We start from the raw sequence: 24,451 nt of genomic DNA, 5'->3' as shown, positions 1-24,451 counted from the left end.
TCTCAGTTTATAGCATTTGAAGTATGACAAATAAATAGATGTGTGTATATTATAATTTCACTTCAGTTTCTTTCCTTATCTGGTCACATGTTCTAATGCTAGACTAAAGTTACGGTACAGAAAAAATTTCTGAGACATCTCTTTACAGTGTTTCATTACCTGCCAGAGGATTGGTGGGTGTGGAGAGGGATGCCCCCCAGCTTGTAAGAGTGTCAGAAAACCAAATTGGTGGAAGCCTTTTCCCTTGCTATTCCATTCTGCCATGCTGATGAGGCAGAATGATGGCAATGACAAGCGGGCCTTGCAGTGACCATCTTTAAAGAATGGCAGTGGTGCTACTGCTGCGTTGTTTAAATTTCATTCCGTTTGCTCTGCTGCAGTTGTCCATTAGAAAGGTTTGTCTGTTGGTCTCATTAAGTTACAAGGGGAGCAGCCATGAATGCTCTTTGAAGCAATACTCCTCTCTTGTAATCCATCATGGCAGACCTTTTTGGAGGAGTGTATTTACAGAGCCTTATTTTTTTCCCCCCCTTTTAGCCCAGTTACTGAGGATGCTACAATAAGAACAAAATGCTTACTCACCACTGAACTCTAGAAGAAGGAGTCTCTGAAACTCTCACCTTGTAAAAACTCAAATCTTCTAACATATCTCCAAGGGATCCTTCCAAGAGACTTGCTTGGGATCAAACTCGTGCTGAACAGGAGTCAGACAGCCAGCTGGTTTTTGCCAGGATCCAGGAAGAGACTTCTGCATTTTTCACAATCTAACTGGAACTGCAGCCTGAACTGGGATGTAAAACCACATGCACATTTGATCTTCTCCTTCGGCAGAAGCGGAATGTCACACTGGAGCTAGTTCTGAACTGAGGAAAAGGAAACAGCTGTGTTCTGCTCGTGCTGGGTTGATTGTTCCTTACCCTGAGCTGGCTCTGGTGCTGGAAGGTGTCGCAGAGCTGTGCGGTGTGAGCTGGGGCCCCGATGGCTGCGGAATAATGAACGCTGCAGGGATGAGGAGAACTCGCAGGGCCACCTCGTGGCCGTGCCCTGCACAGGGCTCTCCATGGCGGTCACTGTCCCTCCCGTACAGCCAAGGACATTTTCTTCTGTGTGATTATTCTCTCTGGTTTTCCTTCGTTGTACCAACACACCACTCTCCTTTTTGGCCTTAACCCCCTTCATAATCCTTGCACACCCTGTTACAGTACCTGGAAAGCATGAAAATCTGTTCATCAGTGACCAGCTGTGTAGACTGCATTTGAGCTGCTGCTCACTGCAAGCAGGAAAATGCAAATTACCTGCCAAACAGCTTGTAGCATTAGCAGAGTACAGCAGAATACTTACACTGATAATTTCATTTCCTACATGATTCAAATACATGCATTTTAGACTAGAGATCTGTATGTTTTAAAAGCCAAAGCAGTGAAGGTGTGAGTGCAGCTTGCTTCAGGAATTGCTTATTGATTAGTATTGTTGTCTTCTAGGACTAGAAAGGAAAATAGTTTTCTTGTTTCTCTTCATGCTGTTTCTGGGTGTTTTTTCCAGACGCTGTGCTTAAGGAATACTTACCAGGTATTTTTGCAGCATGAGGATACAACTAGATCAGTTTTTAACACCACTTTGAATCCTGTCCCTAGTGTCATCTAATAGTTGTATGTGGAACAAATAACAGAAAGACTAGGGTAGAAATAGGAAAAAAGGATGAAAAATTCCTGTAAGCAATTCACTTCTTTGTAGAAGGAGAGTAAGAGCACCCTCTGCACAGGGCAGGTGAAGGTATTTGGGTGCCCAGGTGAAGTTTGGGGTACAGGGCATACAGTTCAGAGATCATTTGAGCTCTGGGCAGCAGTATCATCACGTGGACCCTGGTGATATAACCGGTGAAAAAAGTAATACAGAGTCAGAGGGAGGAGAAACAAAGATGATGAATCCCACATCTAACAGGGAAGCACAGATGAAACAACTGTGATCTTTTTTTTCTGAGGAAGAGGTTTGAACATGTGACTGTGGTTGGAGGGCATTTTTTGCATAGTGCTGCTGTTTGTAGATACTTACATGCATGTGGTTCTTAGAAACAAACTTAAATGTGAAAATTGGTTCTGGATCCTGTAAGCACATCTTCATTTCTGCCCATTGGCTGTGTGCACGTGTCTCAGTGTAAACAAGGGTTTGGACCAAACCACTATGGGTTGTGCAGGTAAGCTGGGCCCAGCAAAGCTGCTGTATTCAGACCAAGGTGTTCATGCTGCTGTTGCTCTCGTGCTCTTCTTTGCAAGATGCTGAATGAGTGTTAAGGGAGGAGCTACGTGGATTTTGTATGGCCCACTGCCATGTCTCAAAACCCCTGAGGCCTTAGTAGAGGAATGTGGGACCAGAGAAAGCTCCTCGGACTGACACACCAGAGTGACTCTGCAGGCAGTGGTTTGCAGCCATTGCCTCAAGAACCAGGATTTCAGGATTAGTGGCAGGCACTGCAGGTGCCTCTCCAGCCAGCACCAGAGCAGCACACGGGCAGGTCCTGCTCCCGCGCTGCCGGATGAGCGGAGCCGCTGCCCCAGCCAGGCACAGGATTCTGCTCCCAGCCCTTTGGCTCTCTCATTGCTACTTCCAGTTGAGTATTGGCTTTTTTTATACTTTAAAGTCTCAGCCTTACTGCTTATTAAAATGTAGAAGATTCCTGATTCGAATATCAAATGTCTTAGTCTGGATTAATAATGCAGTTGCCAGCAAAGTTCCTGCAGGAAAAGGGAAGCAATGGCTGCAACAGTCTGCTTTCTGCACAAAGCCAGGACTGTGTGTGGAAACTTGGCACTTGCTATTCATCTGTTTGCTCAGCAGCTGAGCTGGCATTCACCAGCTACATGTGTTGGGTTTGTAAATAGACAGAATGCAGTAGCATTTTCTTAGGCATGTTTGATATTTGGCTCTTCCCGTTGGGTTCAGGAGCTCTGCGAACTGTCAGCTTGAATCCCTCCCAAAACTGGAATAACAGAAGTTTACAGTTTTACAGCACTGTGTGTTGAATACCATCCTTAGATTCCTCCCAAGCCATCACAGCAAATAACAAGTAAATAGCGTGTGGTGAGTGTGTCCCCTAAAACCTAAATGGTTCCAAATAACCAACTGTTATTTCAGCATGGTCAGGATAGCAGTGTTTGGAGGGGAATGTTGTAATTACACACATGCACACACACAGAAACTTCAAAGGGGCGAGGCTTTCCTCAATTTTCAGAGGACTAATATTTGAAACGACACATAAAAATGCAAACATTTCAACTGGTAAATTGGGAACTTGCAATATCTTATAGATTTGGGGCTACAAACCCAACTCTTCCCAGCAAAATCTGATACTTGGAGCAACTATTCACTCAGTTACCTTGATGTAGCTTACTTATCTAACCAAATCATGGCTTATGTAGGGAGCCTGGCGAAACCAAGGTGACACAGGTTTGTGATCTGAACATCCTGCAGTTTGGCATCTCTGTTCTGGTTTGCAGCTAGAAGTGCTGTGTTACAACATGACTGCCTAACAGGTAATGTAGCATTCCTCATCACCTGCATTTTATCAAACACAAATAGGGATAATAGTTCCTACAGTTAGTGTTATAAAGTATCAGTTAATGCCTGTGTGCTACTGAGAAAAAAGGATTTTCCTGCCATTGCTATACTATTGATTGATTTGCTATAGGGTCCAAGCATGTTCTTAAAATCTATTTTTTTGGTATTTATTTAAAGAGATTTATAAATAAAGCTTTTGTGTGAATCTGGTGTCAGGATGTTGGCAGTTCTGCCAACCACTGAAAAGCTGTAAGAGTTGACAGGAATGAATGAATGAATGCTAAGTGATTGGATCTGAAAGTAAAAGTGATTGTACTCCAGTCACATTCTGTGATTGGAGTAAAAGGTTTTATAGAAATCTTGGTGTTTGTAATAACAACATCCTTGCCCTTATCTCAGACTGATTAACCTGAGAGGGATGCATTTCAGTCTCACCCATTTAAGACCATCACAGTCTGCATGTGCTGTGTGCATTTACAGACTTAGGAAATGGGCATTACAATGTGGGAGCTGAGGCTTTCTGACACCAGGATTAAGGGAATCTCTTCTTGAGTTCAGTGGTAATAGAACTTAATATTAGGTAAGTTATAGGACATAAATTACCTACTTACCTGTTAATCAGTCATGGTTAATGAATTACCTTGAATGTATTTGATTTTAAACTGAAATTTTTCTCATACTTCGTCGAAGACAGATATGTAAGGCAATTTTGGACAATTTTTTGGACACAACTTCAGCAAGAAAATTTGCAGCCCTGTTAGAGCAGCTCAGGTGAACAATGCAGCTATGCGTGGGTCTCTGTACAAGCTGTTTGCAGTCCTTGCCTGCTCTCCCTTTGTCTGCACCCTGCTCCTTCGTTCTCGTTTCATGAAGCAGAGACACTGCTGGGATGAGCGTGTCCTTCACAAACAGCACTGGATGTATTTTTCACATTGTGAACGTATTCTGGTACAACCCAAATCTACTGGTGAAGATAGCAGCTAGCAGCCAGCTAGCATTTAAAGCTCTATCTGGGCACGTAGTGTTTCTGAGTTTAGGAAGCTGTAGTATCTATATACATATATACATATATGTAGCTGTTAGACACTGTAACGTCACAGCTTTCAAATGCAGCTGGACAATCATAACTTTTCAACCAAAAGATAGACCAATATATACTAATGGCCTTACAGTGACACAGGTGATCCAGGTGTGTTTGCTCCAGGTGTTGGCACCTCAGACAGGAGTGCAGAGCCCTCTCCACAGTGCCGGGCAGAGGCAGAGCTGCAGTGGCTCCGGGCAGTGCTGGCGGGGATGCAGGTGCTCAGCACAGCCCCTTAAAGCCAGGGCTCCGTGTCACAGGTGGCTCCGTGTTGCTGCTGGCCTGAGCAGAGGGCTCTGCCGGCAGCACTGCCACACCCACAGGGCCGGGAGCCACAGGATTCTCCTGCCGAATTCACCTCCTTTTGACTGCTTGACTTGAGCACTCTGCTCCATAGACACACACAACCACCCCCACCTATATAACTGGACAAACTTATTTTTAAAGTATATAAGAATATTTTTTTAGCTAGATTTGTTTTGTTAAAGCGCACTAACTACTGTATTTTTACTTTTTATATGTAAAGCTTGGCAACAGCTCTCAATGTATAATTTATTTGTTGGGTTTTTTATAAAATGAAGTGCACCCTCTTGCTTCTGTTTCGCAACACTGGTGACGTATGAACTGTCTTGGGCACTGCACTGAGATCTGTATTGAAACTGTACATGGGAACAAGTAGATCTGTAGTCTGTTCAACCCAGCCTTGGAATGTTTGTACTCTAGTTTTGTCTTAAATACACCATGTCAGTGCAAAAGTCTTGCAGAGTCGTCTTTGGGCCCCCTGCGTTACATCGGCACAGCACTCAGAGGTGTGTCGGCTGGGGCTTGGGACACTGGGCTGCTGCTCTAAACTTAGCCTGTTGTCAGGTAAAGCATAACTTCAGGAAGCACCAAAGCTTGCAGGTAGATGCTAAAGGATTAAATGCCTTTTTTCCAACAGAGCTGAGACTGTCCAGGATGACTGTCAGGTGTGCAGTGCCTTTGCAAACCAGTCCCGAGGCGTGTGCCCAGAAGGGGAGCCCGAGCTCCCGGTGTGGTTCCAGGGCAGGTGAACCGAGCACCCTCGCTCTTGTCTCCACACGGGACTGGGCTGTGCTCTCAAGTGCAGCAGCACTAATGACTGTTGAAAGGGAACTGTTTACTCCCAAGCTCTGACTTTGGCTAAATGCTAAAGATGGCAGCAGAGGGCAACTAAACCCTTTGATCATCTTTGTTTCTCAAAAACTATTTGGAAAGTATCAAAAGGAAGAGAAATTACTCCATCCTAATGACTAAGCTCATAGGAGATACTTTCTTTTGTGGCATAATTTGTTGCATAGGTCAAACTGTGATCCCACTGATAAATGACTGCATTATTCTTCAAATCCACTTACAACTCAAAACAATGAAACAAACAAACAATGAAACAACTCAAAACAATGAAATTTAGGTTTTTCTGTTATTAACTGAAAAAACCTTCTTTGAATATCTGCATTTTAGAAGAAAATATTTCTGCCATTCATACATTTTAATGTTCAGAAACTGAATGTCAGTTAAAACAATGAGTGTGGAGATGTTTAGCGCTGATCAATTTGTTCCCTTACATACAATCTATGATACAACAGCGCGTCTTATGTCTCAGACGAGGTTGCCAAGAATGCTGCATCCTTTTGCTTTTGTTCTGTGAGTGAATCAGGTATGTGCAAGATTCCCTGCTTTTCAGAGACATTCCAGACAGCCAACTTCAGTGGCAGCCCCTTCAGTCCCAGCCAGAAATGGGGTGTTGTGTTTTGTTTCTAAATATTTGCCACTAGCTGGAGTAATTCCATTCATTATTTCATGCAGGCCACCACCGAGCTTTCAGATGGCAGCAGCTTTTAGTCACTTGCTTGGGCTTGGGACAAGTTCTTATTAACTGCTACAGTTATGGAGAAATATCATAAGCACATCCACAAGGCCTCTTATCTGCCACTCTGAAAAGATGACTGCAGTGGGAAAAGAGGAGTGAGGTGCTCTGAGAACCCTTTCAGTGCAGCTGATAGCACTGGCTCAGGTTTGAAAGGGGATATGACCCAGGAAGCGTCACAGTGGTGTGAGCAAGGATTGCATCCCCAGGTCTGGGAACCAGAGGGTACCTGAAATGTGGATTGTGCGTGCCCAGAGTGGACTGAGGTGTCAGGCACTCCTGTGGGCATTTGTGGGATGCAGTCACTTCAATTCCCAACACCCCTCCCTTCCAGCTTGAGCTCACCCTTGTTTTCTGAAGACCACGGAATGGGCCACAAAGGGGGAAAGAGCCTCCAGTGGCTTCAGCAAAGCTGCTGTAGCACAGAGCCCCACTTCAGGATGAGGGCTCTCTCCCCTTGCACAGCATGGCTGGGGCCAACTCCGGCTCAGCCTCCTGCGAGGCAGCCCTGAGCCCCCATCCCTGCAGCCAGGCCTTTCCTGAGCCCCTGCTCTCCTCGTGCCCTGTACAGGGCACGGAGCAGCGGGGCCCTTGGGGCTGACTCGACAGGTTTGGCATCTCTTAGGCGATGGAGTGGGTGTGGTGCTGCCAGTGCGGTGCCCCCACCTGACCTGGCACACGGGCAGAGCCCAGGGGAGGGAACAGGGGAGATGGGCTCACTCCAAGCTGCTTTTTCCTGCCCGTGCCAAGCCATTGCCTTTGGGCTGGCTTGTGTCCCGCCTGCGTTGGCTCCGAGTAAATGTTAAACCCTTCGTGGGGCTGCCAAAGGGAAGAGAGTTTGAGGGGGCAGGAAGAAAGGAATGGCAGAGGCTGGATGGCATTTTCCTGGGGCTCTTGCACATCCCCAGGATACCGCTACCTGCCAGGAGGCCTTCGCGTGACTTGGAAAAATCACTGGTTTATTGTTGCCCTTTCCAGTTAAATTTCCTTCCCTTGTCAATCCTAGATAAAAGGCTGTATGTTACGGCAGCGCTCAGGATAAAGCCAAAACAGACATGTCAGTCAGCACGAGGAAAACAAGCTGCTGATTTAAAACTGCAGTGCTGAGTACATGCTCAGCTCAGTTGCTGTATTGATGTCCTTTCCAAACAAACCTCCTCAAACTGGGAAATTCTTGTACTTGGAGGAGAAATTCAAAGCCTGGGCAGCCCTCAAAGCCAGCTGAAGTGCAGGGAAATGACTGGGGCTCGCAGAATCGTGTTCCTTGGTCAGAAAGGTAAGATTTTTGTTCAGTTAGAAAATACGAACACATATTTTAGACTCATAAAGGTGAACATGAGCACACAGTGTTAGGAAACGGAGCAGGCTTTATTCACGTGGCAGTGTACAACCCTCTCTTGCCAGGTAAGGTTCATGGATCTCTTATGGTCCAAGTAACTCTTATGTAGCTTTTGCAAATCCATCTATAATTCTCCTGTTGAATTCACATGACAGTTACTTGTGAAGAGATGATGAAAGTATCTCTAAATATTCTTGAAATCTGTACATCACTTCAAAGTCATTATTCCAATGAAACTTTTGAAAAGTGAATTTTTAAAATATTTGGAAGTATTAACTTTCAGGTAATTTCAGATACCAGCAGCTCTTACAGACAGCTGCTGTTCTGTCAGAAGGCTGGTATTTAATAACTTCTATGGATATAAATGCTTTGAACACTGCAAAACAAGCACTTTTTCTTTTCAGCAAGGAAAAACCATACATGAACTCAGAACTTACCACTACAGAGAGGAAATCTGTAACAGGTATACTACATAGGGTGATAAAAGAGAGATGGAGTTGGAAAACCAGAAATCTCTTTAGGGCTAAAACATGAGTTACCAGTCAAAATAGCCCATGCTTTGTGACATTCCATCAAGCCCTCCTCTTTCTGCTCCCTCCCCACCCTGCTGTGGGAAATCAAACTCTTTTGATTCCATGTTCAGCCATTAAAGCCAATACTCATTTGGCACATCATTTGTTCTCTTCCTCTGGTCCTTGCTGATGATTTCCAGGGGGCACTCACTGTTTCACTTCTTCAAAGTTATATACAATCCTTGAATATCTTCTAGAATTCACCTGCCGATTTGTCTGTTGGGTTCCATTGTCATAGGCCATCTCATGTTGCAAATATATTGTGCAAAGAATAATCGAGAATATAAAATCTTTAAAACCTTAGAGAACATTCCTGTTAAGACTCACTGAATCCCTCAAATGTGACTGTATTTCTCTCTTATGCCAGTGCAAAACGAGCAAGCTTTGCCCCTGAAATGGCATCTTGTGGAGCCAGCATGGGTTACTGCAGTTCTGATTTTCAAGGCAGTGTCGGCCATTGCCAATTTGAAAGGGTATGAAGTGACCAGGAGGAAAGTAACAAAATGAGCAGCATTTCAACAAGCTCCTCTCAGAAATCACAACTTATATGCAAGTTGTGACTTAAATATATGTCGGGTTTTGCTAACATTGTAAAAAATCTGTTCGCAGCAAGGATGAGAAGGTTTAATTATTTTTTTCCCCAGCGTGCTGATAGGAAGCTGAAGACAGTTGCAAGCAGTTGGTTTTCCACCTACTGCCACAGTGGTGGAAATTTATTCCTTCACTTTGCAAGCAAAGTAATCACAAGCAATCAAACTCCATTTGCCTGAAGGAGATCTCAGAGAAGCTGGACAAAGGTTTGCCCCCGATGAGCAGCAGCGTGTTGGTACTGCTGATCCCACCCCCCGTGGCCACACACCCACAGTCGGGTCTCTCCTCTGCACCCACAGCCTGAGCAGCAGCAAAAGCCTCTCCGGAACAGGCCAACAGATGGAGAGACTTGTCCTTAGACAAACAGCTCCTCTCTCTGTTTGGGCCTAGTCCTGCCTCTGAAGTGGTCTGGAAGGCAGGGAATTCTGCTGGCTCCAGGGGCAGGGTGAAGGTTTTCATTTCAATGGTGTTCCTCCGCTGCGTGGGCTGTGGGTGAAAGAAGCTGCAGAAGCCAGACTGCCTCAGGATGGGCACCACCTGGGGATGGTCCTTCTGCTCACTCTTGCAGTGGCTAGGGAATGCATCAGTGAAATCTGAGGTAGTTTGGAAATCCGCACCAATTCCTAAGATGCAGTGATACATTTTAGGAGAAAAGTTTCCCTTTGTAGTACTACTAAGCTTCTTCCATGTCTGCGTATGGAAACGATACTTCCAGAGGTCATCATTAGGGCTGGAATTTGAAATCCCTCCACCAAAAATCAGCATAGAGTCTTTGCAGACTATTGAAGCGTGACCTACCACTGGAGGAGGTCCTTGGCTGAAGGTAAGAGAAACCAGCAGTTAAGGGGAGACCAGAAACGCAGCACTGATTTTAGCTTCTGTTTTCCTTTTGACTCAGAAGGATGACTGCTGAACAGCTGCATTGGGACATCAAAATTACACTGCTGACAGCTGCATCAACGCCTTGCCAACAGCTCTCCCGAGCAAAGCCAACTGGAGCCCCAGGGATGGCAGCAGCACTGCATCCTGATCTGAACAATCCCTACAATTACCAAGAGGGATCGTCACCCTCTCCACCCGCACGCAGTATCAAAGAGTAAGATTAGTTCTCCTTCTCTGCTCTTTTAGTGTAACAAATAGATTTGTTTACCTTGTTCTGATGCTGGACCAGCTGCTGCTTCCAAAGTCCCACTTCCACAAGTCCCTCTGTTCAGTGAGCCCCACCAGCCCCCCAAAGAGGTACATGGCTGTGTGATAAACCACTGCCGAGTGGCCGTGCCGCGCTCCGGGACCACTGCTGTGACAGGGGCTGGAGACACACAACCACTTCCCTGTATCTGAAACAAAACCACTGATTTATAGATGGATCAAATTTACCCTCTTTGAGAAAGGATTTACTTCCTGGAGGAAGTAGCTATTCAATTGGAGAATAAGGGTTTCTACTCTAAGCTTATTATGAGTTAACATATTAAATTCTGACACTGAAAAAGTGGATTTAAAAAAATCAGTTTTGAAATAAACTTTTAATGAAAATGTCAGATGCTGTGTGACAGATGCCATGGAAATTTTATTTACAGAGCAGTTTTTCCTACAGCTTTGTCAGTTCATTGACTCTGATACAGAAAGATACTTTCCTGGCTGTTAGAGGGAAAAAAAATCAGTCAACAAAAATGTTAATTCATTAATGCTTATTCTCCCTGTGAGGGAAGGAAGGATGAGATAAACCCATCACTTGTTTCAAAATAGTGACAGAATGGCCATTAGATAACAAGTTATGCATTTAAGAAATCTCTGGGAATCATCTCAGTTGCAATAATCAGACTGGTAATGAATATGCTAATAAACTATCTCCTGTCAGGTTTGACTCACTGTGGTCAGCTGGAGGTTTGAGATCAAAAGATGACATTAATAGGCTGAAATCAGGGTCCCTGCTGGATCTAAAAGTTTGTAGTAATCCTTGAAGAATTTTAGTGAGTAGTAAACAAACATTCTTCCTGATTTTCAGCTGTAAAACTGGCAAATACTGCAAAATGTTTTCCAGTGTAATAGTCTAATTAATTTCAGCCAGCAATTAATTGAATTTGACAGAATTTATCACTAAATGTTGTCGAAGAGAAGACAAAACTAACTTACAGCATTTCTACTGACAAGACTTTTCTTAGCAGAGCAAGCTTTCCTGCTGCAGTTGTTGTTTTACACTGGATCAAAACCTTATCCTGCTTTTTTAACTTACCAAAACGGAATTCCCAAAACTCCTGAGAAATGCCTTTGATGCCAAAGTATCCCCCATAGATGTACATGCTGGAATGGTACACGACTGCAGTGTGACCTTTCCTGTTAGCTGGTGCAGAGCTCTAGAACAGTTCAAAAATAACACCAAAACCTATAAAGTCATATCAGCAGCAATGTCTGTCTTGGAAATACACCTTTTTTTTTTTTTTCCCACAAATGACCCTGCAGTCCCAAACTTTCTCTTGACTCCTCCATCAAGGAATGGTAATCGGAGTGGTAACTGTGTCACATCTTAAAAAGAAAAAAAATTTTGGGCGTAATTTCAAGGTATAAAAGCATCGTGATGATGAAGTTTCAGTAGCAAAAAATGAGTGATTCCTAATGTGTAGTGATACAAAATCAATCACAAAAGACCAAGCCATAAATGCTTCCACTCAAGTTTCAATTAGAAGTGGCAGTAACTTGGTGAGTCCACGTGTTCACACTGAAAAATTGAAAAATGCTGCAGCACTTCACGTTCCAAAGCGTATTAGCGTGGCTGCCAATCTGTTTTCACAACCCTACTTTTAAAAGCACAGGCTTCACGTATGGTTGCAATATTCCATTTAAAATTAGTTTTCTTGATATGGATTTCAGAAAAACAGAAGAAGCGGCAGAGGAGAGGACTTAACTTCTTATATAGGACTTAAAATTTAAGAGCAGTATTTTTAAACACTGTTTTGAAGAAGGAAAAAGCCTTAAGTTATTGAAAGTGCAAAGAAATAAAGTACTGCCACATGTCTCTGAAGAGATGAGATTGGAACTGTTTGGGGGAACATATTTCATAGCAATCTGTTTAATCAACAAAGCAACAGGCATTTGATTCACACATTCCCCACTTCCTGGCTCCTTACCTCCGTCTCTGCTGGTTCGTTGCAGCTCTCTGTCCATCTTGCGGAATCTGGGGGATTGAGTTAATAAAGCGCAGTTTAGATCCCGCACCGCAAGAGGACACTCCTCCCACAGTAATGGCTCAAATTACACAGCTCGTTTTCAAGGAAGTCTCGTCCTGGTGTTTTCTACCGACAAGGCTGAAGAAATCTCGCTAGGACAGCAGCACTAAGAGACTCGCAGGAGACACAGTTTGAGCAGTTTTCCTCTATCCTTATCTGATACAGAATCACACAGGTGCCACACTGGATTCCTGTTTCCTAAAGCTGAATTTCATAATGCTGAAGTAACCTGTGATTTTCATCATTTTCTGAACTTGTAGGAATACCAGGTTTCCCTATGGATGTATGACTCCCTCTGCTTACCACACACACCTTATTATGGCAGACTTATTCTTTCTTGTTCTTTTTCATGGGTCCCTAAAATAGCCCTCAAATAACAGCCAGCAATCACAGATCTGGGATCGCCGTGACGGAGAGCAAATATCAGATAACGCAGCACAGAGGTACAATGAGAAATCAGTGCAGGCTTGCATTGCTTAAAGCTATTCTTGCCAAAAGATGTTAAGTAATAACTATGAAACAGCCAGACACACAACCAATGTTGAATAACTCATTTCCAATTTCCACTGGTAAGTACTGTGAGTAATAAGATGCATTCTCCTTTAAAATATGTTCTGAGGCTTTTCTTTCTTCCAGCAGGTTATCTCAGACAACTGGTGGAAAACACAAAGGAAGGACTGAAAAAACCCCATTGACTTAAAGTTACATAGTGAAGTAGCAAAAAAAGCCAGGAAACTTAAATCTTGGTCTGGACACAAGATTTACTGGCTCAAAAGGAACTGAGCCTCTCTCTCTCCCCTCCCAGTCTGACATCAAAATAACAGCTATTCCTGTACACAGGATTTCCAAAGGGTGAATCCATGGTGTATGACATTGCTATTAAATTCAAATGCTGCGCTGTTTTTATTAGAATACACACTTAAGAGATCCCAGATGTTTGTTCTTAGGAGAAAAAAAATCCATGTTATAAAATGTTGATGTTAATTTTCCTTATTTAATGTTTGATTTCTCTTGCTCTAGCTTATGTGTTTCTTCAGTAAAAGTACAAATGAGATATATTTTACTGATCTACTTTCTTCCATAAGAACTTGGTTTTTAAAATACATGTGGCATTAAAAATAAAAATTAAATAATACATGAATTATCAGGTCTTATGATCAAATAGTAAATGTAAGAAGGAGAGAGGGAGGAATGGAAATTCTGAGACCTTAAAATACATAAAATTTTCCCATAAATCCTCTCTAATTGAAGACCTGCATCTCTGATAGCTTAACAGCCTAATTTTGAGGGGAAAATATGCACACAGTTTTACACACATTACTTGTTGTAAAGCTTAAGGAAGGCTCTGTTACAAGCAGCAGAAAACAGTTTGGTTCTCATTATTTATTACTGCCTATGTCCCATGGAAAAGACTGGCTATTGTGTATCATACCAATGTCATATATCCAGAGAGGAGTTTTTCCTTGTGTGAAAGCAGAATCCACCATGCCACCAAAAATATACAGGCTGCCCTGCAAAATGCACAAATATTTATCACTTACAGGAAGGCTCATAGCATGAAAATAATTTTTAAAACAATTCTTAAATGCTAAGGTTGCTATCAGCAAAATATAGTTAACAATATGATGATCTTTTAACAATACCAAAAAGCCACCAACTTTTAATTATTCTCTCTTTATTCTCTCCCAGTGGAAGCCCTGAAGAGCACTCGGCTGTTTAATGGGGACAGTATTTCAGAACTGCTCATTCCTTGTCAGCCTGGGGCAGCTTCAGGGCTGGGAATCTGGAGCTCTCTGGAGGCATTCCTCAGGTATATTGGATTATGCATGTTTAGAGAACTGTTTCATTGTGTGGTAGCTCTTGATATCCTAAATTCTGTCTTCCTCTCACAGGCAGGGCTGTAATTCTTACTTTGCTACTCCCCCGTCCCTCTTCTACGCGAGTTCTGTAGTGAATGTTTTTATGCCGTAGCTGATCATGCAAATGAATTCAGAGCAACTGTTACAACTGCACAGACAAGTCAGAGAAAGTGCTGCCAGGGTCTTTATCTGGTATTACTGCTACTTATTGAGCACTGACTGAGGAAACCAGGGGGCTGCTGCAGAGCTGAATTACTCTGTTCAGAAAGATTTCCAAACATTGGTGCAGCTACATCCAGAACTGCAACAACACAAAAATGCTTTCTGGGCATAGTATTTCAGCACATAATACCTAAGGCATTTTATTGCACTGTATAGTGGGAAATAAAATGTCAGGATATGGACAATATAATCCTGGTCTACTACCTTATAAGCCACCATTGAATGTTCTTCCAGTTCTTCTGGACCATCTTTTGAGCAATCCAACATTTCCCATTCGTTTTTCACTATAAATCAAAGCTAAAGTTAAGACAGTGGTGTACTCAACGCATAAACAGTAGGGAAAAGGTGAAAAGGTAGGCTTTGAATGTGGCTGTGTTGCTTAAAATGAAGCATTTTGTCATCTTTCCTCTGTTAAAAATTAAATATATGCATTTTTTCTATTTAGCAAATAGCAAATTTAAATATGATAGTAATATTACATTTAAATATAATAATTGCTATTGCTTGTATTTTAATTGTTACCGAAGTCAAATCTGGACAATTCCATAAGCACAAACCCCAGCACAATTCTGTTTTATTCCAGTAAAAACTGACCAAGGAAAACTGTACCTCAAGTAAAAAAATACAAAGGCTTGTATTTGATTGTGCTTTGATACTACAAACCTTTGTAGGTTCAAAGTGTTGCATTCACATGTTCCCTTTGTGCACGCTTACATGCATGAACTATTGCTGTGTTAGAAAGTCAGGAACGCTCATTGATATCCCTTGCTAGAACCAGGATATTTTAAATGACTCAGTATTTCTGGTCGAGGGAAAAAAAACCCAAAACCAAAAGGAACTGAACTGAAATCAAAATTTTGTGGCACACTTTCAAGAGGAGCAAACATCCCCCATCTGCCCAATGAACAAAAAGCAGTTTATCCAGCCCTGTGACAGAAAGATCTTAAATGAGGATAATCTGTTAAGCACAGAGCACGTCAATTTCACGATGACTGATGCAGAATTGCTTTAATCCTGACATACAAGAGAGCGCCAGCTCACCTGTGTGGTATCTCCAGAAGTCCCTCAGCGTGGTGCTGCCGTGCCCTCCGTAGAGATAAACAAAGCCTCTGCAAACAGCACAGGCGTGCTTGTATCGGTCGCAGGGACGCGGCTGCTGCGCCTCGGCCGCTCCCCGCGCACCGCGGGCAGCTCTGCCCTTCATGCCGATAACCAGGATCTTAGCCAAGGATCGACTTGCAAAGGGAAGCCATGTCAGAGGAGGGTCCCAAAATATCAGGGACAGGGCTAAACCCTGTTTGGTCTGCAAAGAGACAAAAAAGGAAAAAAGAAAAGTCTTCACCTTATAATAAAATGTCACTGTGTTTTCTTTTCAATCCCATCAAAAGCAACATTGGACAGCATTGTCCATCTGTGATAATACACTAATTTGAGTAAAGCACCTGAAATTCTGACTCAGATTCTTGTACCACTGAGGCTGGGACAGGAACATTCCTGAAGCTGAAAGTTTTACAAGGAATATCAGTGAACTGAAATCAATGAAGCTCCAACACACTACATTTACAATACCAGGACTTGGTCTTTTTTCACAACTAAAAGAGTACTTTAGACAAACCTGTACTAAAAGCAACTTTGGAAAGAGTGAGTATTACAGATGGAAGTAATGCATTAGCAGTTGTCCAGAATTTGTTTAGACTTTTATCTGTAAACCTGCTGAAATGAGGATGCATCTGGGAAAAAAAATGACACCGGCCTTTCCCACGCCACAAGATGTCACTGTGCTCTGTGAAGACATGAGTACCAGGAAAACATTCTTCTATTAATCCTCTTCAAAACAGTGGCTTATTTTAACATCCAAAAAGCCAAGACCACCCCCCCCTCCCCCCCCAGCATTAGACCAGATTTTGGAATTTGTGTTGATAATGCGTCTGAGGTGGCATGTCACCAAATGAAGTGACAAAATTCATTTTTTGAATGTCTCGCAATTCCAAGACTTTTCAGTGGGAGCCAGATTCCAGCTGCATTGAGAACCCAGGATGGAAATCAATAGGGAAGAGTCAGTTACCTAACTGTAATGTGTAAGTCCAGGGCAAGCTGCACTTAACTTGAGGAAGAACAAAGATTAAGATTACAGTAAAACAAGCTAGATACAAAAGCCAGTTATATTTCATATTAATATGAAATTGTACCTAGCTTATCATCCAATTAATCTCTAAAATTTACCCTTTTTAAGACTGGAATATATTCGGTGACAAAGAGATGCTAGAGAATCTCTTGCAGCATATTCAGGCAAGATTAACTACTTCAATTTTGGGATTTTTTTATGCAAACCAGTATTGTAAGCTATTACTGTAGAAACTGAAGTATATTCTTTATATGTTTCTCTGAAGGAATACAAAGATGGGTGGCACTTACTAAGGGTGCATTTCTCATGTCCAGGGGAATTAGCAGATATGAAGTAATGACATGTTATAGGTGTGTAAGTCCCTAATGCTTTCTGGCATCCCATTGAAAAGGGAAAAGCAGCTGAAGGCATGAAACAGGGATTATCTCCCTAACTCTGCCAAGCTTCTGAGCAACCCACAGCCAAATCATTCACTTCCACAACTAAATGGGGACAGTCACTTCCTTAACACAGCACTTCAAATTTGCTGATGCAGTGCAGTGTAACAGTGCCAAGGTATTACTGCTACTGATGTCATTAACTCTGAAAAGGGTGATAGGTTACTAATACTTTTCAAAGGTAAAACAGGTTTGTACCCTTGCTGTTTATGGTTTCTCAGTTATAAAGCTGGTTATTCTTCTTACATATTTCTGCTTGTTTTTCTTCCTCCAAGCCTTGCCTCCTGTTGTAGAAACATTCAGAGATGATGACAGCCCTGACTTCATATAACAGATTAGCAACAAAGTCCTGTCCAGTTGTTTATCTAGCCCAGCTGAACTCTTGCAAGGCAGGCGAGCAGGACAAACTGAATGGGTGTCACCTCCCAGTCACACCTTTTCAGCATGGGCTGGCCCTTGAGGATCTCGGCCATTTACTCTCAGCTGAAGCATTCTTGGAAGCAGACCTACAATCCCTAACAATCAGTTAACTGCTTCACTTCAGAGCTGGGGAAAAAGCCCCACCAAGTTAATAATGAATCTTGTCTTTCATCATTGGTATTTTAAACTGCAAACTTGACTCCCGGATTGCCTGTCTACAGAACCCAACCCACTAGAGTTCATCTACTGTCAACCTGAGCAGTGCCATTTTCAAAGAAAAGCTGCTCCTCTTCTGAGAACAATGTCACTGAGCCTTGTCCTCTGTGTCCTGCACCAGTGACCTCAGTTTCAACTTGATACAGTATCAGTTATCCAACAGGAAGCTCTGACTTCAGAAAAAAAAATCCAAAAAGACAACTCTGAACATTTTTATTCAATTTTTTCCCCCCCAAAACCAGCTGTAGCACACACAGAAATGTCTGCTGCTCTCCAAAGTCTTCTGCTATTCCATTCTAAAAATAGCTCCTATGCAATCAATCCCAATTGTTAAAGGGCTGGAGGAGCTGAGTGGAGGGCCTGGAGAGCTGCAATTAGTGCAGTAACTACAGCACTGAGTGTGTACCAATTAATGGCGCTCCACTACTGTTTCATAATACAACTAATTCAGGAAATGTAGCAAGACAGGAATTACTTCAGGAAATGTAGTTTATATGTTCATTATATAATTATTTATATTTCTGATAGATGTGGTTTCTCGGACAAATGATTTATTTATTTAAAGTATTGCTTAAACAGATCTTCATTAAAGCTTTTTTCTATCTCGGCCCCTTGATTCATTTCCATCTGTTTTCAATACACTCAGAAAAGTTTCATTTTTAAAATGATCAAGCTTTTTCGAATATAATGAGATATGAAACCACTCATATGGGGAGAGGCCCAGGTAGGAAATCTTGTTCTGTTTTGAGTTTTTTTTATTAATGACCCAGTTTTCTGAACTCAAGCCTTGAACTTTTCCAGGCAGAACACTGCATTTTCTCACTAGGCAACTTGATGTTTTGCTGCTTTTCAAAAATAATAACAGATCTTCCCATTTGTACTTATCCCAGAAACTTTGGCTCTAGAGGTGGTTTTATTGTAAGTCTTGTTCTAACGGGACTGCCTGCATGAATGAGGAAGCTCTGGAGACTTGCAAGGCCCTTACAAAGTTTTAGAAACAAACCCAACTTGTTTAGAATGGACAAAAAGGCATTTTTTCAGTATATCATGTTTACTTGCAATGCTTCATTATGTGTGATAAATTTAGTATCCTCTATTGCTATTTGCTATTTTATTTTTTCCTAAACTCAAAATAACCCGAACTGTTTCTGTGGTGGGTATTTTTTTGTTTTGGTTTGTTTTTTTGTTTTTTTCAAAATACAGGAAGTAATTTTCAGAGATGCTCAGCTTCAGAGTTGCAACCTGAAAATGTGAATGGGACTGTTGGGTGTCTGTGACAGTTCTGTATTATGAGCATTCTGAACTGGAATAAGGGCCTGGCTTTGCCACGTGTTGTAAAACATGCAATTACCACATGACTGAGCTTACAAGTGCAGGAGTCAAGACAAAAGGAAGGGAACAGAAAGAGGTATTGCTTCTTACAGGGAGAAGCTGAAGGACAGAAGGAGGGTTTGTAAAATGACAAATCAAAGCAGAAGACACGGCTCCATCCTGATTACAGGGTTCAGAAGAAAGACAGGTACTTTCAAGTAAAACAATAACAACGCTGTTGTCTGAGTAAAGCTTAGAGCAGACATACTAAAAGCTGACAGAAAAACTGGAAAGCTTTTATCTGAATAACTCTCGGTTGAATTTTAACAAGTTTAGAGCAGTATTTATAAACATGATCACTGCTACATCTCAGTGCTTCAAAATGCTTTCTGACATGAACAGGTATTGTAAAGGGGGCAACTCTTCTGAAACAGCATATATTACAGTTTCTATAATATGTTCTATTATATTATAAAACATATATTTACAGTTTCTCGATGCTGTAAGGCTCTGTATGTAACTGCTCCTTCTGGAGAGAGCAGTGCCACAGCACCAAGGGCATTGGCACCATCACTGCACAACAGAGAGAACATCATCAATCTCTCCCAGAGAAAAGCTCACTGCCTGTTTCTGGAGCTCTGCAGGCAAGAGATTGCTTTTTCTTTAATTCAGATCACATTAATATTAAAGCTTTAATTTTAGAAGTTCATAATAAATTTATGCTTGTGTATCCTTGCAAAATTAAAATTTTCAAATTGACATTATTAACACATTGTCTTTTTTTTTCCTAGAAGCTTTCACCCAAGAATGAAAATCCTTTAGTTGTTAGTGTTTTGTTACACTATTTCATCTCTGTTACAAAGTGAATTCTTAAGTAGTACTAAATTAACTTATTAAATAAATATAAATATATGCAGTTGTATTTTCTATAAGCTAGGTATAGTTCTTATTTTTAAGTAAACAAATTTATCACACACAGAAATACAAACTTGGTTTAGAATAATACAGTAAATATTTCATCTATTTGCCAGATGTGGTGGAGAGGGAAGTATCTGGAAAAAAGAAATTCAGTATTTTAAATATTTCTGGGCTTGTTACATTTTTATATACACTTCCAGCATATGAATCGGGAAATTGCCTTTCCCACTGTATTTAAATATGTTTTATGGTAAGATGAAAGTGAATACATTTTTCCCACCTTAGTTTCCTTAGTAAATTAAAATTTCATTTACTGGGGATTTTTTATTTGGTTTTTGTTTGTTAGTTGTTTGATAGTTTGTTTTTTTTTAAGAATGGGCTTTTTAAAATACTAAAAATTAGAATATATAGTTTTGATTAGTAGACCTCCCCATGTAATCTGTTAATTACAATTTACATTTGCAATTAACCATTTAACTGCATCTCAATTTTGAATGAATTTTCTGAGAAAGAGCTTCCCTAAATACACATGCATGGGTGGCACAAGTATAGCATGTTATGGATATATAAATTCAGGGTAGCAGTCATGTGTGATCAAAAGTTCATGCTCATAATCAGTGTGTATATGGGTTTTATTTATTTATGGTCCTTAATAGGATATTTACTTTAGGAAGCTAATCTGCTATTTCAATCTTATTTAGGGTCCTATTGGTGACTCCACCCATAGGCAGAACTCAGTCTCTGCTGTGGTCTCAGCACAATGGAGAGTGGAATGGACACCCTGGCTGTGAAGTGTTGCTGCAGCGGGGCAGCTCTTCAGAAATTACCCGAGACAAACAGGTGATTTTGCATCTTCTAGGTATGACAGAGGGAGGAAATACAGCTCCTGATCCTCAGACTTTATCAGGAAAGAAATGAGAAATTCCCACTATATTCTCAGGGCAGTCTTGAGATGTATTTGGCCTTTTAGCCTTTCCTTAGAAGTAATTTGTACTGTCACCACTGGAGCAGGTCATTTCAATGCACAGGTCATCACCCTTCCCCCAGAAAGAGCAGTTCTCAGTGTTCCTAGAAGGCATCATTTGGAGATTTCATAAAAACTAGCTGGATTCTTTCAAGGTACAGTAGGCAGGTCCCCTGGAGACTGAATGTAATAAATCTGTCCTTAGGTGTGACTGAATGCATCTTCTTGACAGCTTGTGACCTGCTGCTGAAGTAACTTCAAAATACTTTATTTCCTAGGGGAGACTCTACTCACACTAATTCACAAAATTTTCTAGGTTAGGAAGAAAGATTCTGGTTGACAAAGGAGTCAGTGGCTGCTCAGCCTGACTACTCTCCTCAGGCATGAATTAAGGTACTAGAGTATGTGCCTGACAGCTGAGAGTCTATCAGTGAAAAAACTATTATCTGCCATTAAAACCAAAAAGTCAGCATTGAATTTTGCTTGGTTGTTCTTTATATCCCCTGACTGAGGAAAAGAAGCATCTAATAAAACACTCAGTCACACTTAAAACTTAATGCCACACTTCATGGAAGACAGACATTGTGTTTTTCTTGTCCCCGTGACATTTTGCCCTTAGACAAAAATGCAGCAATGAGGTAGAGAAGACATACAAGGTTATGAGAATAGCAGAAGCTGTAGCTTGAAGAAATATGAAGGAGGAAAGAAAGGGCATTTGGCAATCAGAAAAATAAAAAATCCCAGCTGGCAGATACTAAAACATCCAGATATCCTGTTAGAATCAGTATGAATTTAGATTATTCTGTATGGGAGAAGTCATGAGAGACTTGTGTGAGAAAAACTCAGATGGCACAACTGGAATGACTGTCAGTCATGACTGGAGGAAAAGCTGAGTACAAAAAGATCTTTTATGGAGAGATGAATTTACACCATCAGGTAAAGATGACTGCATAAAAACATGCTATAATTGCATTTCTGAAATAGATTGCATAGAGAGGAATAGCTGCATTTCAGTCTGGCAAGGAAAACAAAGGTGTCAGCTGACAAACAGTAATAATAACAACTGTGATGGTTCACAATAACCGTGATGCCAACAGTTACTGGGCTGCACCATCAAATGGAAAAAAAACAAAACCCACATCATTTCAATATATAAAAGAGACAGAAAGCATATGAGTAACTTTACACATACACGTTGTCGCTCCAAATTCAAATGGAATTACTCATGTGAATAAAACCAGTGATATGCATGAGCCTGCACAATGTAGCCTAGATACCAGAGCAAAAGAAGGACCAACTCTTTTGTCAGAAGCCTGAAAAAATATTTTGCAAGCTGTTTTCATATTCAGACTCCAAATGACAGGGTCCGTTTTGGACTGGAGTCCAGCCTTCTGAAAATTTCTCACTCCCAGCTGACATGGTCCAGTATTCATCCCAAGCCAGATGCACTTTGGCTCGGGTTTTGGATGGTTGCATTTCTTTGTTTGTCTTTTGCTCGATAGAAGGCATTTTTGTGCTTTATGCTCTTTGACTGTGGAAAAGGGAATGAGCAAAAAGAGGGTGGTGAATCTCCTAAACTGGAAGCAGGCAAGAGCTCTGGCAATTCCTACCACAGACCTCCTGCGCAGCATCGCGGAAGCGGCAGGTCCCTGTCCCCAGCGGTCTCCTGGCTGCTGAGCGCTGAGGGCGCTTCCTTCCTTTCATGCGCTTTGTTTCTTTTCGTACCTTTGAGTGAAAGCGACACTTTGTGCACAGCTGCCCACAGCCCCGCTGTCCAGCAGTGCCGCGGTGTGCACGGCCAGGCTGTGCCGGTGTTCCCAGGGCTGCTGGGCGTGCATGAGCGCTGCTCAGCGCCCTCAGCGCCTTCCCTCAGCGCCCCTCGTCCCCCTGGAGCCCGGGCGCGGCTCCCCGGCGGGCCCCGGGCCAGCTCTGGCGGCTGCAGGAGCCCCCGCCGGCGGGCAGGCCTCGGCGCCCTCTCCTCTGCTCCCCACCACGGCTGGGCTTGTCCCCACCGAGACGGGGCAAGGAAAAGAAGAGAAGGAAAAACAGTCCCGTCAGCCGGCATGCCGCAGGGGGTCACCAAGCCTGGCCGCGCCCGCTGCTGCCCCTCGGCCCGCCCCAGGCACCCGCCCCAGGCACGGAGCCCAGCGGGGCAGCGCTGACCCGCGGGCGGGAGCGGCAGCACGCCCCGCTCGGCCGGCAGTCCGCAGCAGCGACCCCACCTCGCGGGGGCAGCAGCCGGGCGCCCCCGCCCTCCCCCGGCCTTACCCTGCCCTCCCCTGCCGCGGGCGGCGGGCCCGGAGCGGGCGGAGGCGCGGCCGCTGCCCGGAGCCTGCGCGACGCCGCCGGGCCCGCTCGGGGCCGCCCGCCCCGGGGTGGGAACGCGCTCGGGGCCGAGCGGGCGGCTCCGGGGTCCGTGTCCCTGCGGCCGGGGCGCGGCCGGAGCGGCGCCGCGGAGGGGAGGCTGAGTCAAGGATGCGCGGGGTGCTGCGGGCTGCGTTCCTTGCGGGAGGAACGTCTCGTAGTCGTTAACTGCCCTGAGAGTCATGGGGAAAGTGCAGAATCTCGTTTCTGGCCTGAGCGCAGCCAGAAACAAACATCTCTGTAACTTTCGGGGTTTTTTTCTGTGATAGCGGCTGTGGGAAGGGGGAGGACGGAGAGCGGTGTTTGTTTGCGTGCTCCGCTTCAAGCCCTTTCAAGTCAGCGTTCAGCCCAAAGATCGCTTTGCACGCTTTTCAGTGAGCCGCAGCCCCAGTGCTTGCTTGGACTTGTGTCCTTGGCTTTCCGTTCGGCTGCCACCGGCTCGCTTTTTTGCCTGTTTCTCGTTTACAGCTACATAAGGCTTCAGAAAACAGGAATGAAACTCCCCCACCCACACGTGCATCTATTTTCCATGCTGACATATTTCCCTGCTTTGAGGCGGAGGCTAAAGCTTTCCCCTTCGTATTGTTCCTAAAAAAAGAGCTACTTAGGTAGCTGCAAGTGAAGGCCGACAGATAGACCCAGTCCACAGCAATGCAAAGCAAATGGTGTGGACTATATAAATAATGCGAATATATTTGATTTTAAGATATTAAGTATAATATAGCTGACTGTAGTAGCAATGTGTGCTTCTGAATTTTTTCATTCTAGAACTCGGGTGTTATTGAGAGGCCAGTCCAGAGCTACAGAGCAGCACTTTCTCCAGCCTTAATTGTGTTCTCCTAGGAATTAAAAAAAACACCAACAACCCAACAACAAAACCCAAACCCCAAACCAAACCCACACACATTTCATAAAAAGAACTCTGAGATCATTAGCTAACATTTGGAAGTCCCTCAAATTAACATGCATGAAGGACTGTGGCCAAACTCCCACTGGCTCCCATAAAAGCAGTAATCAGTCCTTCAAGTAAGATTCTCCACAAAATAACACCCAGAAGCCCCTGCAGAAAGGATTGCCAATCTCACCATCTGACTAGATTAAAAACAGCAGTAACAATGTGATAATTGACAGAAGAAACTTCCCTGACAAGGAATGAATCAGGGTTTATTTTTAGCCTTTCCCCCAAAAAGCTTTATTTAAATGAAAGATTAGCTAATTATTTCCGTCGTTGTATTGTCCACGCTAGAAACAGGAGGTGGCAGATCTGCACTTGTCTTTAGCTCTTCCTTTGAGGTCTGCACCCTGGAAGGGTGAGATTTTGCCAGTTGTCTTTTCATTTCCAGTCTGATCAAATATGAATGGTATGAA

The 24,451-nt window shown here is 43.0% G+C and overlaps 2 protein-coding genes across 11 annotated transcripts in view; one reads left to right on the top strand and one right to left on the bottom strand.

Annotated features, from left to right (window-relative positions):
- EPB41L5 (erythrocyte membrane protein band 4.1 like 5) overlaps positions 1–5,391 on the top strand; it is a 53,650-nt gene extending 48,259 nt beyond the window's left edge. For all 6 annotated transcript variants that reach the window (XM_038142148.1, XM_038142146.1, XM_038142144.1 and 3 more), the window contains one exon: positions 538–5,391. In XM_038142148.1, coding sequence (XP_037998076.1) covers positions 538–595 — 58 coding nt within the window. In that variant the 3' untranslated portion in view covers positions 596–5,391. The remainder of the gene's footprint in view (positions 1–537) is intronic.
- A 127-nt stretch (positions 5,392–5,518) lies between these two features.
- On the bottom strand, positions 5,519–24,099 carry LOC119703034 (leucine-zipper-like transcriptional regulator 1). Of its 5 annotated transcripts, none has more exons than XM_038142152.1 (9): positions 22,988–24,099; positions 22,330–22,444; positions 15,370–15,631; positions 14,533–14,612; positions 13,680–13,758; positions 12,149–12,195; positions 11,257–11,377; positions 10,174–10,360; positions 5,519–9,840 (listed from the first exon to the last, which is right to left on the bottom strand). In XM_038142152.1, the coding sequence occupies exons 2-9, from the start codon at positions 22,348–22,350 to the stop codon at positions 9,174–9,176; spliced, it is 1,464 nt and encodes a 487-aa protein (XP_037998080.1). In that variant the 5' UTR covers positions 22,351–22,444; positions 22,988–24,099; the 3' UTR covers positions 5,519–9,173. The 5 variants fall into 5 exon arrangements, with proteins under 5 accessions (XP_037998080.1, XP_037998079.1, XP_037998081.1 ...); XM_038142151.1 differs by having other exon boundaries at positions 22,337–22,444; positions 22,988–24,098; XM_038142153.1 differs by lacking the exon at positions 22,330–22,444 and having other exon boundaries at positions 22,988–24,096.
- Between the last annotated feature and the right edge of the window lie 352 nt (positions 24,100–24,451).

Source organism: Motacilla alba, chromosome 7 (assembly GCF_015832195.1).
Source record: "Motacilla alba alba isolate MOTALB_02 chromosome 7, Motacilla_alba_V1.0_pri, whole genome shotgun sequence".
NCBI classification, from domain to species: domain Eukaryota; kingdom Metazoa; phylum Chordata; class Aves; order Passeriformes; family Motacillidae; genus Motacilla; species Motacilla alba.
Note: the sequence above shows the minus strand (reverse complement) of the source record. Positions and strands in the feature narration are given on the sequence as shown.

Excerpts from the sequence above, each read along its gene's own strand:
- LOC119703034 (XM_038142151.1), bottom strand. The coding sequence starts at position 22,423 with ATGAAAGGAAGGAAGCGCCCTCAGCGCTCAGCAGCCAGGAGACCGCTG. Across the intron at positions 15,632-22,336 it reads TCCGCGATGCTGCGCAGGAG|ACCAAACAGGGTTTAGCCCT; the intron begins GTCTGTGGTAGG and ends GTCTCTTTGCAG. Across the intron at positions 14,613-15,369 it reads CTTCTGGAGATACCACACAG|TGAAAAACGAATGGGAAATG; the intron begins GTGAGCTGGCGC and ends TTTGATTTATAG.